The sequence below is a fragment of the Trachypithecus francoisi genome, unplaced genomic scaffold, assembly GCF_009764315.1.
Source record: "Trachypithecus francoisi isolate TF-2019V2 unplaced genomic scaffold, Tfra_2.0 Contig01558, whole genome shotgun sequence".
Lineage (NCBI taxonomy): Eukaryota > Metazoa > Chordata > Mammalia > Primates > Cercopithecidae > Trachypithecus > Trachypithecus francoisi.
Genome location: NW_022681440.1, coordinates 5,594,789 through 5,613,954, shown reverse-complemented (window position 1 = coordinate 5,613,954; position 19,166 = coordinate 5,594,789). Strand labels below are relative to the sequence as shown.

General features: G+C 48.7%; 1 protein-coding gene across 2 annotated transcripts in view; it reads left to right on the top strand.

The window, feature by feature from the left end:
• The window catches only part of DLGAP2 (DLG associated protein 2), a 145,032-nt gene that overhangs the window by 7,996 nt on the left and 117,870 nt on the right, over positions 1-19,166 (top strand). For both annotated transcript variants that reach the window (XM_033177716.1, XM_033177724.1), the window contains exon 2: positions 9,263-9,474. In XM_033177716.1, coding sequence (XP_033033607.1) covers positions 9,263-9,474 — 212 coding nt within the window. The remainder of the gene's footprint in view (positions 1-9,262; positions 9,475-19,166) is intronic.

Here is a 19,166-nt window from a genome sequence, read left to right as displayed (position 1 = left end):
ACAGCTGAGGCTCTGCTCCTGCAGGAGTGCAGATGGATGGGGTCCAGCTCTATCCTCTCCCACCCAGGACAGCTGAGGCTCTGCTCCTGCGGGAGTGGAGGTAGACGGGGTCCGGTTCTATCCTCTCCCACCCAGGACAGCTGAGGCTCTGCTCCTCCACGAGTGCAGGTGGGTGGGGTCCCATTCTGTCCTCTCCCACCCAGGACAGCTGAGGCTCTGCCCCTGCAGGAGTACAGGTGGATGGGGTCCAGCTCTGTCCTCTCCCACCCAGGACAGCTGAGGCTCTGCTCCTGCAGGAGTACAGGTGGATGGGGTCCCATTCTGTCCTCTCCCACCCAGGACAGCAGAGGCTCTGCTCCTGTGGGAGTGCAGGTGGATGGAGTCCGGCTCTGACCTCCCACCCAGGACAGCTGAGGCTCTGCTCCTGCAGGAGTGCAGGTAGGGTCCGGCTCTGTCCTCTCTCACCCAGGACAGCTGAGGCTGTGCTTCTGCAGGAGTGCAGATAGACGGGGTCCGACTCTGTCCTCTCCCACCCAGCATGGCTGAGGCTCTGCTCCTGCAGGAGTGCAGGTGGATGGGGTCCCGTTCTGTCCTCTCCCACCCAGGACAGCTGAGGCTGTGCTCCTGCAGGAGTGCAGGTAGATGGGGTCCGGCTCTGACCTCTCCTTCTCAGGGCAGCTAAAGGGTCTGCTCCTGTGGGCGTGCAGCTTTGGCAGAGTCTGGCTGTGTTCCCTCCTTTCTAGAGCAGTGGATGCCCCAGGGTTCTCTGTCCCCACTGAGTCTGTGACTCCTGTCATGGACTTGGTGGTCCACACACAGTGCTGGTCCATGAGTGATCCTGGAAGGGCTGGCCCAGCCCGAAGTGCAGCAGGACTGGGAGCTATTGGAGCTCAGGCCAGTGAGCTACAATTTAAGTCATCCCTTGTCTGTCTGGGTGTTAGGAAGTGAAATGGAATCAAGTTTGTCCTTAAGAAAATGAAGTGGGCAGCTGAACCAAACATAATCCTGACTTGATTTCAATTGCTCAGAGGAAAAACCACAACAAACAAACAGGAAAGGAAAGACTTCCCGCCCAAGCTAAGTTGTTGTAGGGACCCCAGGGTGGATTTGAACAGCGTTGCAAAGATCTCTTCCACTGAGATATGCACCCCGGGAGGCGCAGCCACTCACCCAGTGTTTCTCAAGCTCAGCACAGCGGGATGGGGGCTGGGCAATGTTTGTGGGGTCCGTCTTATGCACTGGGAGATGTTGAGCAGCATTTCTGGGCTCCACCCACTACCTGCCAGAAGCACCCCCATTTAGTGACAACCAAACACATCTCCAGATGTCACCAAGTGTCCCCTGGGGGCAGAATTACCAGGTTGGGACCCGCTGGTGTCATCCAAAGAGCGTGAGCTTTAGAATAAGACAGACGCGTGGAATTCTTCTTGCAAGCTGTGCAGCCGGGGGGCTCTCCAAAGGGGCTTTCCATGGAAATAAATGGCTATGACTATGGCTGCCTGACCTCCCTCAGGTCCCGGAAAGAGACCTGGTGAGATGGACGTCTCAATGGCCACGGGTGTCCTCTCAACAAGGAGATGGTGACGGAGGGGCGAGGACGCAGGATGGGGCAGAGGGCAGGGGTGAGCAGCGGGGAGGGGTCGCAGCCAATTCTGAGAGAACTCAGGTGCCGTGTGAACCCAGGGATCCCCGCACCGAGGCAAGGAGTGGGCGTCCTGCTTTCGTGCCGCCAGCCTGGGTGGTACATGAGTCAGCTCAGGTGCCATGATGGGCATCCACACCCGGGTGGTCTAAAGGAACATTCATTCTGCAGGGTCCTGGCGCCCGGCGCCCAAGACCATGGAGTCCCAAGGCCAGCTCCTGCTGAGCCTCTCCTGGGTGTGCAGACGCCATCCTCTCCCCGCATCCCCACAGGGGTGCCCCCTCTCTGCCTGTCTGTGACCTCATCTCCCCTCCTTAGGAGGACGCCAGGCAGATGGGATCAGTGCCCACCCTGGGGACCTCATACCTTCATCACCTCTGTCAAGGTCTCCAAATAATCACATTCTGAGGTCCCAAGGGTTAGGGTTCAGTATAGGAATTTGGGGGAACACCATTCAGGCCATAACCTGTGTGTTCTTCCCAGGGAGGGACGTGGGGGGGCAGCATTCTCCCGCTGAGGGGCTGAGGGCACGCCCTAGAGAGACTTAGCCGTTGGCCGGCACCTCCCAGCAGCTTGCAGCGGGCACCTTGGTCCTGGAGGGGTGAGTGTGGCATCCACGCATCCTGGGACTCCTGTGTGGGTGGGGTCGTGCCGGGCATGCAGCGCCTCCGTTGGTGGCCTCCTGGTGTCCATGAGCCCGTGGCTTCCATTCCTAGTATCAGCACAAGGCGAGAGGAGCTGGACAATGGAGCCAAGGGGCCCAGTCACGTGTGCCCGGTCACAGGCGGGTTAGATGGGGGTTTTGTAGACTCAGCTGTGGTGCGGCCCACAGGTTTGGAGACAGCCATAGGAAAGACAGTTCACAACTCACAGCCCCAGAGGAGGGTGAGGCCACACCCCAGGCCCCGGGGACGCACCTATGGGTCAGGAGGCAGGGGAGGAGGGAAGCATGGGCCGGAGCCTTTGCCACAGTCTCCTGGAAGGAGGGAGACACATACACACATGCACACACACACGCACATAGGCGTGCATGCACACCCATGTACCTGCACACACACACATATACGCACATGACACATACACACATACAAACACACACACAAGTCTTGAAGGAATGCAGAAGACATTTCCCTGCAGGAACGTGCAGCAATGGACGATAATGTTCTTCCTCGGTTCTAGCGCCTCAAAGAGAATATGATGATAGAATCCTGGCCCCTTTCACCTGGGCTTTGCAGCTTGGAAGAAAGAAAGGATATTTCAGTTTGTGCAGTGTTGAACTATCCCTAAAGCAAGAAACAGGAGATGTCGAAATGTATGCTGATGTCACCCTTATGAAAATGCCTTTTTGTTAGAAATTATGAACATCACCCATCACGAGGTGCAAGGAGGTAATTAGGGTAATTGATTGCCATGAAATGCAGCAAGGACTGCAAACTGGATTTGCAGAGTCTGGTAGCTGTCGTGAAAAGAAATTTATTCATTCCTTCACTGAAGGCCATAAAGCCATTTGGGTTTCAGACCTTGCACTTGGCCACCCTGGGCTGAGGGCTGCAGGGTTCGAACGCTGTAACGTAAGGGAGAGAGATTTGTTTGCTGAGGCAGGCTGGCGTTTTAGTATTGCTCTTCTGTTCTTTTGATAGTCTCCAGACATATGCTTTGGAATGGGGATTTGGTACTTGAATGCATGCTTTGAAATTGACTCTGGTTGACATTCTTTCTGTATTGAAATTTCTTCTGTCAAAGCCTGCGAAATTGGCTTCTTAAATCAGAAACAGAAACGTACAAGCTGGTCTCATTTGTTAGTTAATTTGCAGGCTGCTGAAAAAAAAATCTTTACTTTGTTTTTTGTGGAAACATGTTTTTAATTCACACACACAAAAAAAATCACATAAACCTGCCAAAGTGAATCTCTTCTTTGATGGCAGATGAGCTGCTCTTCCATCTGCCACCAGCCAGCCTCAGCCTCCCTTCCCGAACCCAGCTCTTCACGCGTTCCCGGGAGAATGGCAGTGCGAGCTCCCCTGTGCCCAGGAGCCTGACGGCCGGGCCTCCCTCTGCCCCGTCACCTCTGCCTGCACCTTCTGCTGGTCCGGCTCAGACAAAAGAGAACCCGTACCTCACCCCAGGACCTTCCCTGATCCTGGCCCCTCCCGTCGGCCAACAGTGACCTTCAACACGTGTCCCCTCCACACTGGCTTCTCTGCCCTAATGATGCTATCACTCATTTCTTGTCCATCTCCTGTACCGAATTGTGATGTCATTGAGGACTGTGGCTTTTCTTAAATTAAAAATAAGGGTGTTGATTACAAAAGTCATAAGGGTTCATGTAGACAATTTAGAAAATATAAGGAAAAGTCATTGAAAAGCCCGTAGCCCTCATCTCCTAGTGACGGCCCCTGTTTCACATCTTCTGGCTGTTTCTGCACATAACACAGTTACATCTTTAAAAGGCATAAAAACGTCAAGTGGACACTGTGCTTTAAAAATTGCTTTTCCCCCTCATGAGCATCTTTTCATCACCAAATACACATTCTGCAATATTATTTTTGATAGCTGGGTAGTATCCATCCTGTGGTTGTAATAAATATTATAAGTCATTCCCTACGATGCAGTATTGTTGTTTCTCCTTTCTCCCTGATTAGCAATTCCCCAGTCCCTGGCCCTGGGTCGCACTGTCTTGAGGAACCTTCATGGAAAGAAAGTTGCCCAGTCTAAGGACATGACCAGTCCGAAGGCCTCCAGTCATCTCCAGAAAGACTGGGAGCTTCACCGCCCACCACCTGGCCTGAGGACACGTAGATAAGAATTGTCAAATCCCCGAAGTTGTGGATGTTTGATTCTTCCTTAGTCACTTGTTTTCAGTGCTCCAACTTCCTCGCTGTCAGGAAATGTGAAACCAAAATTCACATGGACAAAATTTGAACAAAACATGGGCAAATGTATGCCTGTTTTCCTCATTGCTGATTTCTTGCTGGGAGAACCTGCTGTGGCTGAGGCCCCAGGCCTCTCTCTTACTCGACCTACAGCTCTGCAGCTCTGCGGTGTCATCTGTTGGAGTTTTACCTTGACCAGGTCATTAATACCTGATATGGTTTGTGTCCCCGCCGAAATCTCGTTTTGAATTGCAGCTTCCATAATCGTCATGTGTCGTGAGAGGGACCTGGTGGGAGGTGATTGAATCGTGGGGGTGCGTCTTTCCTTGCTGTTTTCATGATAGTGACTAAGTCTCCTGAGATCTGATGGTTTTATAAAGGGTAGTTCCCCTGCATGCACTCTTTTGCCTGCCACTATGTAAAACATGACTTTGCTCCTCATTCACCTTCTGCCATGATTGTGAGGTCTCCCCAGCCATGTGGAACTGTGAGTCCATTAAACCTCTTTCCTTTTAAATTGCCCAGTCTCGGGTATGCCTTTATTAGCAGTGTGAGAACAGACACACACAATACCTCAATTCCCTTTCAGCGTGGTCTGTATTCCTCTTTGAACCGTGCAGACCTGGGCACAAGGCACCAGGTCATAAAGGCTTTAGAAGAACCCGGCTGGAGAGGACCGCAGACACTGCCTGTCCAGCTCACAGTCACAGGCCAGGATCCTTTTTCTGAGCCTTTTGGCCTCTTGGAGTCTGGGTGGAAAGAGAATCTGGAACTTTCCATCCTGTCCAACCCTCTCTCATCACAGCATCTGGATCTTCTAGTGTGCATGGTGCTGGGGTGTCACTGTGAGCTGCCATATGTCTGGGCCACCGTGGGGGTGCTACAGCTGTGATCTACCTGCACTGTGACCCACAGGGGCCTGAGGGTGTTCAGGTTTCTGCCCCTTGTTACTGCGGGACTGTGTGGTGTTCGGGTGTCTGCCCCTTGTTACTGAGGGATTGTGTGTTGTTTGGGCGTCTGCCCCTTGTTACTGAGGGACTGTGTTGTTTGGGCATCTGCCCCTTGTTACTGAGGGACTGTGTGTTGTTCGGGTGTCTGCTTCTTGTTACTGCGGGACTGTGTGTTTGGGTGTCTGCACTTTGTTACTACATGACTGTGGTGTTCCGGTGTCTGCACCTTGTTACTACAGGACTGTGTGTTGTTTGGGTGTCTGCACCTTGTTACTGCAGGGCGGTGTGGTGTTCAGGTGTCTGTGCCTTGTTACTGTGGGACGCTGTTGTGTTTGGGTGTCTGTGTGGTGTTTGGGTGTCTGTGCCTTATTGCTGCAGGACTGTGTTGTGTTGGGGTGTCTGCACCTTGTTGCTGCGGGACTGTGTGGTGTTCGGGTGTCTGCACCTTGTTACTGCAGGACGGTGTGGTGTTCAGGTGTCTGTGCCTTGTTACTGTGGGACTCTGTTGTGTTCGGGTGTCTGGTGTTTGGGTGTCTGTGCCTTATTGCTGCAGGACTGCGTGTTGTTCAGGTGTCTGCGCCTTGTTGCTGTGGGACTGTGGTGTTTGGGTGTCTGCGCCTTGCTGCTGCGGGACTGTGTGTTGTTCGGGTGTCTGTGCCTTGTTACTGCAGGACGGTGTGGTGTTCGGGTGTCTGTGCCTTATTACTGTGGGACTCTGTTGTGTTCGGGTGTCTGTGTGGTGTTTGGCTGTCTGTGCCTTATTGCTGCAGGACTGTGTGGTGTTGGGGTGTCTGCACCTTGTTGCTGCTGGACTGTGTGGTGTTCAGGTGTCTGCGCCTTGTTCCTGCGGGACTGTGTGTTGTTCAGGTGTCTGCACCTTGTTCCTGCGGGACTGTGTGTTGTTTGGGTGTCTGCGCCTTGCTGCTGCGGTACTGTGTGTTGTTCGGGTGTCTGCGTCTTGCTGCTGCGGGACTGTGTGGTATTCGGGTGTCTGCACCTTGTTGCTGCAGGACTGTGTGTTGTTCAGGTGTCTGTGTCTTGTTGCTGCGGGACTGTGTTGTTCGGGTGTCTGTGCCTTGTTGCTGCGGGACTGTGTGTTGTTCGGGTGTCTGCGCCTTGTTGTTGCAGGACTGTGTGTTGTTCAGGTGTCTGCGCCTTGTTGCTGTGGGACTATGTGGTGTTCATGTGTCTGCGCCTTGTGGCTGCGGGACTATGTGGTGTTCGGGTGTCTGTGCCTTGTTACTGTGTGACTCTGTTGTGTTCGGGTATCTGTATGGTGTTTGGGTGTCTGCACCTTGTTAATGCAGGACGGTGTGGGGTTCGGGTGTCTGTGCCTTGTTACTGTGGGACTCTGTTGTGTTCGGGTATCTGTGTGTTGTTTGGGTGTCTGCACCTTATTGCTGTGGGACTGTGTGTTGTTCGGGTGTCTGCATCTTGTTGCTGCGGGACTGTGTGTTGTTCGGGTGCCTGCACATTGTTGCTGCGAGACTGTATGTTGTTCGGGTGTCTGTGCCTTGTTGCTGCGGGACTGTGTGTTGTTCAGGTGTCTGCGCCTTGTAGCTGTGGGACTGTGTGGTGTCTGTGCCTTGTTGCTGTGGGACTGTGTGGTGTTCAGGATCCCTTGCCACACGGGGTCCATGGTAAGGGGAGCTCCTGCTCATCCAGGCTGGAAGTCCAGGATATGTGAGTGATAGAAATGAGCACGGCTTTCCCTCTCCCTTGGCTCCTATCCTGGGCTGCAATGTGGAAGATGTCAGATCTGCAGAGCGCTGGTGTGGCATGGCATTTAGGAATGATTAAAGGGCCTTCAGCCAAAAGACCTGCCTTTACCACCAGCCACGCAGATTCCTGCTGGTAGTGCTATCGATCGACTCACAGGCAATATGGACACTGGAAAGATAGCAGGTTCCTTTTACGATGACATAAAGAATATACCTCAGAATCTACATATTTTACAGCAGGGGAAAAAAATACCCTGTCTGAAGACTTTTTAAATATGGAAATTTTTTATTTTCTTTCTCTGTAAACAGCATTTGGGGAGATTCTCTTCTCCAACATGAAGAACACACTGCGTTAGTTCCCTGACTACCGATGGTGGGTGATGATCCGGTTGCTATGGAAAGCTTTGGAGTTCTCTACACTCAGCGATTGCATGCTGTGTTCTTTTGCTTTTGTAAATGTGAATTTGACCTATGGAGTGAACTTTATCCAGGGCCTCTGGGGAGCTGTTTAAAGCTAATGAACCGTGGGGAAAAGAAACCATGTCCTGAGCCGCACGGAGCGGCTCCCGCAGCGCAAATCACTGCGTTCCAGTTCCGTGACGTTTTGCTCATTGCCGTGTTGGGTTTCCAGTTTCACAGATGGTGGATGGAAACGGAATATTGGCCCGCACTGTCGTCTTCATGGCTTACCCTCCCCTCAGAGAGACACTTAACACAAACACACAGCAGGCAGCCTGTGGGGCCGTTGTGGGTGAGATATAAAATGCACGTGGGTTCAGTTCTGGGCCAGTCAGATACACAGCACAGGGGGCTGCTCAGCCCCATGCCTGGCAGGATAAAATATGCACACCCGTCCAGCTCTGAACAAGGCAGACGCATATAGTGCCGGTGCCCAGTGGTGTGCCAGGCGGGCATGTAACATGTGCACATGCCCAGCTCTGAACCAGGTGGACATATTATATGTGTGTGCTCTCAGCTCCGTGCAAGGCAGGTATATAGCATGTACATGGACCCAGTTCTGTGCCAGGCAGATATATAATGGCATAGGTGCTCGCCTCTGTGCCAGGCAGATGTATAACATGCACAGTTGCTCTGTTTGGTACCATGCAGATATATAACATGAACGGGTGCTGAGTTCTATACCACACAGATATGCAACATTCATGGTTGCTCAAGTCTGCACCAGGCGGGCATATAACATGCTCAACTGTGTACCACACAGAAACATAACATGAACAGGTGCTGAGTTCTGCACCAGCAGATATATAACATCCAAGGGTGCTCAGCTCTGTACCAGGCAGACGTGTAACATGCACAGGTGCTCAGCTCTGTACTACACAGATATATAACATGCACAGGCAGGTGCTGAGTTCTGCACCACACAGATATATAACATTCATGGTTGCTCAGGTCTGCACCAGGCAGATATCTAACATGCACGGACGCTCAGCTCTGTACCACACAGGTATAGAACATGAACGGGTGCTGAGTTCTGTAACAGGCAGACATATTCCATGCACAGGTGCTTAGTTGTATATCAACTGGCATGTGATGTGGCTGGACAAGATCCTTTTGCAACTCTGAGTGCTGAGAATTTACATATGTGATAGAACTTGGCTTCTGGAGTTAAAACTGTCCTCCTTTATTTGCTTGCAAATAAGATATAAATGGACAATAAGATAGGCATTTTCTCCCTTGTTTTCTTTTTTTTTCTTCCTTTTTTTCTTTGTTCGGTTTCTCAAGTTTCAGTTTCCTCTTATACCAGAGGGAAATGAACTAAATTTTAGCCAGTGCTTTCTCCCAGCTGCTAAGATTGCAAGTTTTCTTCTTCTCTTACTTTTCTCACATGTTTTCACTTTATCCATATGTTTACCTATCACTTATAATGAAGAAAAACCAATATTTTTATTCATATCCTTTTAGGGTATGCATTTTTATGCATCTGACTTTAACCGATACATGACCGTAAAGAGCTATATTTTGATGGAATTGTAGAGGATTTGTTTCCAAAACGGAACTGATGCCACCGTTCTCAGTGATAAAGTTGACACGTGTTTCATGTCTGTCTGCTCCCAGGTGCCTCAGGACGAGTGGGGAGGGTACCCCACCGGTGGCAAAGATGAAGAGATTCCCTGCAGGAGAATGAGAAGCGGGAGTTACATTAAAGCCATGGGGGACGAGGAGAGCGGAGAGTCAGACTCCAGCCCCAAGACGTCACCAAAGTCGGCGATCCGACCGGAGCCGCTGCTGAAGTCCATCGGACAGAGACCGCTTGGAGAGCACCAGACGTAAGTGAGACCAGCTACCTTCCCACTCCAAGCACTTTCCCACTGTCTGCGAGCTCCCTCTCCAAAACCACTTCGCCGTGAGCTGAGTGCCATCCATTTAAACTAAATCCCAAGCCGGAAATATTAGACTCCATGGCCATCAATTTTCAAGTTTTTTTGTTTGGTTGGTTTGGTTTGGTTTGGTTTAGAACAACCAGAGCTTTGGCTACGTATTAATTACATAGTAATTAAGGAAGTATGCTTGGGCAACTTCCATTTCAAATTTTAAAGCCAATGTGATCCGTTGTATCTTTCTGATCATTCAGATTATCCTCAGGACAAGCACACGTCTCTGTTTGTATGAATGTGTGCATATGGGTGTGTGTTTGAATGTCTTTGTGAGTAAAAATCGTTAACAGGGAATTTTGTTGTTGACTATAACTTTATAAGTGCATTTCTAGGCAACACATTTTTTGTAGAGGAGGGAGGAAGTGGACTAGCTTTATAAAGATAAAACCCTACACTTTACATATTTGCCCAAAATTTATTGTTAATAAACTTAATTTTGAAAATATAGACAGATAAAACTCTTTGGGAAATCAGCAGTTCCTACGAACCATGAAAATATGACTGTTACTCTTAACAGCCAGCTGCTGTGAATCTTGAGTCCTACAGGTTAGTTCGGGTGGTAATGCCAAGAACTGCCTGGAAGCCCCTCCGCGCCCCCTCCCGCGGCCGGCTGTGCAGTCCTGGGCAAGTGGACAGCCAGGGCGGAGCTGCTTCTCAGCCTTGGCCAGTGCCACATAAGAGATATTAATCATACCCACACGTCAGACACGGAGGCCCGGGCCACAGGGCCCTCCCTGTATCGTCTCTCTCCACACCAGGTGCACCCAGCAATGAACCAGTGACCATGTGACCTCTTCCAATATTTCCAGTTGTTCATTACCGTTGGCTTACAAGATGAAAAAGTGAAATTTTAAATTGCAACCAAACCTTACAAATTAGAACTTAACAAATCTGAACTCTATCATAATTGCTTAGTTCAACTAAATTCAAGAGCTATGGTGTTGGAATGCCAGACAAGACATGCCCTGAGACCAGGCCCTATGTCTGCCCAGCCCAGGCCCATCCATCTCCTCTTCTTCCACAGAGGGTGGTCGGTGCCAGCTTGTGGGACGAGTGGCTGAGAACAAAGCCAAAGTCTTACCCTGGAGAAGCTCTTAGACTTGTTGGAAGGAAATGGGGAGGAGGTGTTTGTAAGCCAAGAAACAACCAGGAAACATGATTACCAGGAAGGGGCTGGGGAGCTGGACGGACTGGGAGCAGAGCCAAGTTGTCTGACCCATCTGCTCCAGCAGGAAAGTGAAGGATTGGACTGGATGTCGGCCCTCACTTACCTTTTATTTGGGGCACTTAAAGACATTAGGAGAATTATGAATTATCTGAGACCTCTTCCAGGGGAAAAGCACACACATGCAGAAGCTATGCTTCGTGGGTCCAGGGCTCCCAGGCCAGCCTCAGTCCTGGGGTTTTGGACCCCCAAATAAATAGCCATTGATAACTTCACACTTTAAATGTTTGTGATTTACTCATGATTCTATACATTTGAAAGCAAAGCATGAAAAAAAGAAGAAAAAAAAAAAAGCCTTTTTTAGACCATGGCAGGGACTAAGAATTTTAAGAATTATTTCGTAATTTTAAAAATTATGAAAGGCATTTTCATGTTGATGGGTTCCTTCTCCCACTCATTCACCATCACTGCTGCGGGTCCCCCAGGATCATTATCACCTCATTCTTCAGTGGTAGAGATGGTGTCTCCCTCCTTTCTTCACATCAGGGACTGGACCAGAGTCCTGTACGAGGCTCCCGTACTAACGTTGTTCAGAGGACAGTCTCAGAACTTTACATTTGCAAAACTCACACCATCACCCAATGTAGTTGAAACTCTTTGAAAAGCCAGCAGAGGGATGTGAGCCCGAGGCCCCTTGACCAGCATCACGTAAACTCTGGCCAGACCCAAGTGCAAAACCCTCTGGGAGTTCACCCACCAACAACCCTTAACACCTGACCAAAAAGCATTCCACAGCCTCAAATCTGATCAGATGTGGGGAAAACGGGTGAGACATGCTGCCTAAGTTACTCCTGTTCTAAACACAAATCCATCTCTGCCCGTGGCCCCCATGCCACCGTCCACTCGGCGGACCCAGGTCCGTCTCTGCCCGTGGCACCCGTGCCACTGTCCACTCAGCAGAGATGGTGCAACAGTTGGGTCCATTCTTCCATTTATCCAGGATTTATTGCTTCATTGATCAGTCCAACAAATGTCAGGCATTCTGCCAAACTCGATTTATGCATGCCCCAATCATTCTTTTTTCTTAAATCTGACACTGTGGTATGGATGACAAAGCACAGACAGCAGCCGTGTGATGGGTCTGGATAGTGCCCTGCCTGCCGGGAACTAACCTGAAAGTCCCCGAAACTCCCATGGGTCACTCTTTGGGGTTAATGTAATGAAAATTTCTGCAAAAAAAAATTATGTTACCAGGAGGTATCAACACATTTTTGCTATTGCCTGTTAGCACCTTAGTTTATCTTATATTCTTTTACGTTTTATGGATTCCAATGCAATTCATTTACACATTTTAAATGACATTGCCACAGCTCAGCCAGGGAACTCAGGGAAGCTCTGATGATGCCTGTTTTATGGACAGAAACATGGCTCAGGGAGGTGAGGTGCTGGAGGCTGCACAAGCCACCAAGGCGCTCAGCTGAAAGTAACTCAGCCGCAAGCCCCGTGGCCTTCACCCCACGGCACTGCTCTGTGGAGGGCAGTGGCTGAGGCCAGAGTAGATACCATGGGGAGAGGAGAAAAAGGAAGAAAACGGCCAGGACTGGGAGAACTCCCATAGTTACCACTCTGTAACGCTGTGTTTCCAGGAAACATGGGCACACTAAGTTGTAGTGAGTGTGGACAAAATTCCCTTGAAGGATTTTAACAGTGGAGATGTCAGAAGCACATCACAGGGACCTCAAATGAAACAGGAAAGACAAGACTGGGGAGGCACATACACATCCATGTGCTGTCTTTGTTCTGCTGGCCTCCAGAGTGTGTTAACTGTGCTGGGAACGACTTGGGTTTCACCCACGTGAACTCCCAGCACCACCCATGACTGTGGCTGGCACCGTGATGTCGTCTCTGCATCCTGTTCCATTACGCACAGCCCTTTCACAACGTTCACTCCTGGGAGCTCTTTCCATCTGGGCACATTTAAATATCTGCATTTTTAATGTGTAGCAGGTGAATATTCATATCCAAACATGTTCTCCTAGTCCAATTCCTCATTTATCTTAGTTTTAGAAGTGATTTCTGAATTGACCATTCCCACCTAAGCTTGGAGAAGGCTCAGTTGGATTTCACATGTTCACCACAGTACGGGTGCAGATGCTGTAATGCACAAGAGGCTGGCTGTGGAGGCGTCTGCTGGGATGGAGAGGAGAGAGGGTCAACTGTGGGGTGTCATGAGATGGAGAGGAGAGAGAGGTGAACTGTGGGGCATCTGATGGGATGGAGAGGAGAGAGGGTGAATTATGGGGGCATCTGATGGGATGGAGAGGAGAGAGGGTGAACTGTGGGGTGTCTGATGGGATGGAGAGGAGAGAGGGTGAACTGTGGGGTGTCTGATGGGATGGAGAGGAGAGGCGTGAACCGTGGGGGCATCTGATGGGATGGAGAGGAGAGAGGGTGAACTGTGGGGTGTCTGATGGGATGGAGAGGAGAGGAGTGAACTGTGGGGGCGTCTGATGGGATGGAGAGGAGAGAGAGGTGAACTGTGGGGTGTCTGATGGGATGGAGAGGAGAGAGGGTGAACTGTGGGGTGTCTGATGGGATGGAGAGGAGAGAGAGGTGAACTGTGGGGTGTCTGATAGGATAGAGAGAAGAGAGGGTGAACTGTGGCGTGTCTGATGGGATGGAGAGGAGAAGGGTGAACTCTGGGGTGTCTGATGAGATGGAGAGGAGAGAGGGTGAACTGTTCAGCATCTGATGGGATGGAGAGGAGAGAGGGTGAACTGTGGAGGTGTCTGATGGGATAGAGAGGAGAGAGGGTGAACTGTGCGGCATCTGATGGGATGGAGAGGAGAGAGAGGTGAACTGTGGAGGTGTCTGCTGGGATGGAGAGGAGAGAGGGTGAACTGTGGAGGTGTCTGATGGGATGGAGAGGGGAGAGAGTAAACTATGGGGTGTCTGATGGGATGGAGAGGAGAGAGGGTGAACTGTGGAGGTGTCTGCTGGGATGGAGAGGAGAGAGGGTGAACTGTGGGGGCGTCTGATGGGATGGAGAGGAGAGAGGGTGAACCGTGGGGTGTCTGATGAGCTGGAGAGGAGAGAAGGTGAACTGTGGGGGCATCTGATGAGATGGAGAAGACAGAAAGCATGAAGAGTGTCTGAGAGAAAAGTCCTGTAGACCCCTGACTGCCATCTGTGGGGTTCACAGCTTGGGGAACGTGTTCTTGCTTAAGTTATATTTAATCATCAATAATAACAGCTCGTTTATTCGGGAAGTTCCCAAAAAGCAGCATTTTTACAGGAGAGGGAAATAAGATTTTATGATAGCACTATTTCATGTTGAATGCCAACTCTGTTGCATCACTCAGGTGCGATCAGAATGGAAACACATTCTGCGTCACCAGATTTTAGTGTACAAGGGGTAAGGTGAGACGGAGAGTGATGAACTAGGCATAGCTCTGGCAATAATTACAGGACTTGTAGTATACCAAGAACAATAGCCATCCCAGCCCGCACCGCTCTGGTAACTGTGCTGAAGCAGACACCATGACCCACGCCTTAGAGATGAAGAGCCGTGTCTCAGCGAGTCACACCGCCGCTGGAAGTCAACTCTAGGTCTCTCGGTTTTACGCCGCTAAACCACACTGCACCCTGACCCCAGAGGCAGCAGAATCTCCCCTCGGTGATGAGTCACGTCCCTCGGTGATGAGTCCTGTGCATGGCCTGTGCAGAGCCTCAAAATCCATCAAGCAAGCGCATTTATTAAACAGTTTGTTGGCATTTCCATTTTATTATGACCCAGATCATGTGTTATTGCAAATAAAATCTCCCACTTAGGCTGAGCTAAGCACCTTTACTGATAAAGTTGGCTGACCCACATTAAACTGCCAACATTCAGCCAGTATTCAAAAGCAGAAATTGTATATGGTTCAACCTGATCATTCCGGTCCCAAGAAAGGAAACCCACGAACACACGTGATGACGGGAATGTCACTCTGCATAAATATGTGACTCGTGAGATTTTGCAAGCCTTGAGAAAACACCGAATGAGTCTCTCTTGAAGATGTTTCTTCACCTAAGAATTGTGTTTGGAATCCCCTGCTGTGCTTCCTGCTAGTGACTGAGTGTCTTCTATAAACACACACGTGTGCACACACTCACAACACAGGGACAGAGAGAAGCAAACGAGGGAGAAACGCAATGTTAGGTCATAATAACGCGCAACAAGAGACTGTGAACAATACAAAAAATCATCACCAGCGACAGAGTTTCTTCCTCTTTAGGAGTGACTAGTATTGCACACCGTATCTACTGCCTTTTCATCCACTCACCCCTTGGTGACAGAGGTTGACTCTGTGACTTGGCGATTGTGAGCAGTGCTGTGGCGAATGAGGGAAGGCAGACATGAATGGAAGCGGAGGGCGTTAGGTTCCATGAAATAAGCCAAAATACAGAAAAACCAACACTGCAAATCCCCACCTAAATGCAGGACCTAAAACAATGGAACTGACAGGTGCAGAGAGTGTAATGGAGGTTACAGAAGCTGGGGGTGTGGAAAATGGAGAGACGAGGGTCAAAAGAACCAGCCTCAGTGAGGTGGGAGGATATTCTTCATGTTTTTAGATCAATGTAGCACGCTGAATACTGCAAGTAATTGAGTACTGCACATTTCAATATCACTGAGTGAATTTCTAATGTTCTCATCACAAAACTGTTAAATATTTGAGCTGATAGCTATGTTAATTCACTTAATTTTTCTACATTGTATTTAAAATCACAACACACTTTTTAACCCCATAAATACACATACTTTGTCAATATACCAAAAAAAATTTTTCAGGGGCCGGGCGCAGTGGCTCATGCCTGTAATCCCAGCACTTTGGGAGGCCAAGGCGGGCGGATCACCTGAGGTCAGGAGTTCGAGACCAGCCTGACCAACATGGTGAACCCCATCTCCACTAAAAATACAAAACTTAGCCAGGTGTAGTGGCACATGCCTGTAATCCCAGCTACTTGGCAGGCTGAGGCAGGAGAATTGCTTGAACCCGGGAGGCAGAGGTTGCAGAGAGCCGAGATCACACCATTACATGCCTGGGCTACAGAGTTAGGCTGTCTCAAAATAATAGTAATAATAATAATAATTAAAGCAAGTAAATAAAAGATGTCACGGGACATCTAACAAGAGGTTTATTGTGAGAAATGGAAGAGGAAAGGCGGCCTTGCTGGAGGCTGCATCCTGGTGTCCCTGCAGCAGGGACAGGTGTCCAGAGCAGCCTGGGGCCGGGGGAGTGAGAGGAACCTGCAGGACCCAGGAAGGAGCAGCAGCCTCAGAGTCCCACGGGGGCACACGGCGTGCTAGGGAGCAGGCAGCAGTCAGTGCAATCAGCACTGACCTTCGTCTTCAACCTGCCCTGGGCCCCGCGGGTCCTGAGCCCCTGCCTGGTGCCTCGGAGCTGCCATTGGCACCAGCACGGGTGCTCATAGCTGCCAGAGGCAGGGTGTGGAAATCCGCATTAACGTAATCTGACGACGTTTTGCCGGTAAATTACACAAAGAGACACCCTTATCCTAAGTTTATTTTATACCCAAAGGCTGCTTTAAACAAAATTGGTGATTCTATAATTGTGTTTTGAACAGAATTGAAAGTAATTGGATACAGTGCACTGAGTGTTTTTCTCTTTTTTGCACCAAAGAGCTTCCCAGCAGGAGCTGATTGACAAAATCTTTTAAGTTGCCAAGTGATTCAAACGATAAAAATGTGAATGAATGTTCACTTGTCTCCGTGAGGCTTTTATTCTCCTCTTGGTGTGCACGAACAACTTCTATTCACCTGAACAATAGTTAAGAATGCAAGTGTTATGGGAAGATGGACTTACTAATTGTACTTAATTTTAATTTGATAGGTATCGGTTCAGATTCTTACCCGTAAGTTATCAGGCACACCAAGGCCCCGGAGGCTCTGGGCACCTGCACTGACCGTGCAGTCCTGAGAGATGGACTATGTCAGCAGTTCTTTTTTGACTGCCTGGTATGGGACTGGAAGAAGGCTGGGTCTTTAATTAGCTGTTTTCAGCCCTCCTTCTGAACCACAGAGCAGAGCACTCCTTCTGCAGAGACTGCAGGAATTCTGCTTCAAAATGTTCCACCTATGCCAAAATTATTCTGTTAAAAACCATCTTATCTTCCTGCTATAACACTGAGAAAAAAATCAGTCTTCTCATTAAGCACTTAATATGCACATCCTAATTATACATATGAGCACTTTCACTTATACCCTGCTGTATTTTCTAACATAGTGCATGATAACAGAAGGCCTTTCGCTCTCAAAACTAAAAATAAAAACAATCAGAAATCCTGTCCCACCTGTCTCATGCCCTGGTGTACAGGTTCTCGGCCTTGTGTCCCCAGTCGGAAAGGTCGGATCCCCGGACTGATGGCCCCGTCCGTGGGTCAGACGCTGCCCACGTGCAGAGCACCACTTAGAATTATTATCAACTAATTGAAATGCAAATTCCAAGTCCTACTGAATCCAATTTACTGCATTTCTAAATTAGCTTATGGATTAGTGTTTGAGATACTGGACTTGCTTATGTATTAACATTTGAAATACTTGAATAACCAATTCAATTCTGATTGTGATGAAAGGTAGACCAAATAATTTCATTTGGAGGCCTTTGCTTTTTTTTTCTGCTTATTTCAGTTAAAAAGTCAAAGCTCTAATAATTTTAAATATCTCTGAGTCATTCTTTAGTGAAGGCAGCACTTTAAATTTATAAAGAAAAATAGCTTATTTCAAAGATACTTCATATTATATATAAAGATAAAATCTGATGGATTAAATATATAAGCATAAAAATCATATATACACACGTATATGTGTGTATATGTATAGACACATATGTATATGAGTATTCTATGCTCTTGTGGTGGAGAAGAGGTATCTAGGCCTGATTCCATGGGGCAGAATTATAAAGATACCACTTTAAATTCATGAAATTAAAAACTTATTTATGATAAAAGCCAACAAGCAAACTAAAAATACTATCACCAAAGTAAAATCATAATAAAAACCTGGGAAAGAGTTTTTCAATATAAGTAACAAATGTTTGTATTTTTAATATATAAAGCTCGCCTTACAGATCAATAAAGAAAAAAATGAATGACTCTATGCAAAAATGAGTAAAGGCCAAGCAAAGACTATTCATCTACCTTATCAATAACTAAAACTGTTGGAGAGCATGCCATTGAAAACTGAAAATCTAAAAGTTTATTCTAAAGAAATTCCTGAAAAGCATGCAAAGACGTGAAAAATACAGCCACGTTCACTAGCATGTTACACATCATTGTAAAAACACAGTACGTTGCCTAAGTGCCTATCGTGAGAGGTTGGTTTGGGTGAAGTGGGGACACTGAGAAAACCTCTCCATGCCCTGCTACCAGCCTCAGCAAAAGGCAGCTCTGGAGGAAGTAAAGTGTGTGCTGCAGCGCAGGCAGCCCCAGGGCAGCACGATTCGGCCAGCTCTGCAGCTGATCTGATGGTCTCAACACCTCCACCGAAAGCCCAATCGAATCAGAGAGCCCTGTCCACTTCCCAGCACTAATACCATTGACCTCCATGCCCGCTGTTCTGTACACGATGACCAAGATTTCGTCAAAACTTAGGAGACATATTAAAATTAAAGCTCATTCTCAAGACACAGGGCAATCAAGACAAGATTCAGAAGTGGCACAGATGTTCCTGCAAACTCTCAGAGAAGACGTTAAAGTACTATGGTCGTGATCAAGCAGCAGCACAGTGGGCCTGGCTAAATGGGAAGCAGCGGAGAGAGGAGAACTCTAAGAAAGAAGCAGAAGTAAAGACCACAGATGGGATTCATGGTTTCAGAAATCAATAATTTTCCTGATGAGTCATCATTAGGCTCGACATAAGAAAGGAATCAGTGACCCTGAAGATAGGTCTGTGGAAATTACCCAGCAGAGGCTCAGAGAAAAAGCGTGGGAACTGAAAGGCAGAAAAGAGCATCCAAGAGCTGTGGAGAGCTATCAAATGTTCTCACACACACAGAACCTAAATCCCAGCCGAGGGAGGAAAGGAGAGCAGAACAGAAGAAACGTGGGAAGCACTGTGCTAGGGAATTTCTAACGTTAACGAGATACATCACCTCACAGACTGAAGAATCTGAGAAAATCTCAAGACAGATCAACCCTGGAAACAAACCCCACACAGACCTGAAGGATACAGACAAAATCCCTCCCATATACACACACCACAGTCAAACCAGCAGAAGTGAAGGATACAGACAAAACCCCGCCCATATACACACCACAGTCAAACTACTGGAAGTGAAGGATACAGACAAAACCCTGCACATGTACACACCACAGTCAAACTACTGGAAGTGAAGGATACAGAAAAAACCCTGCA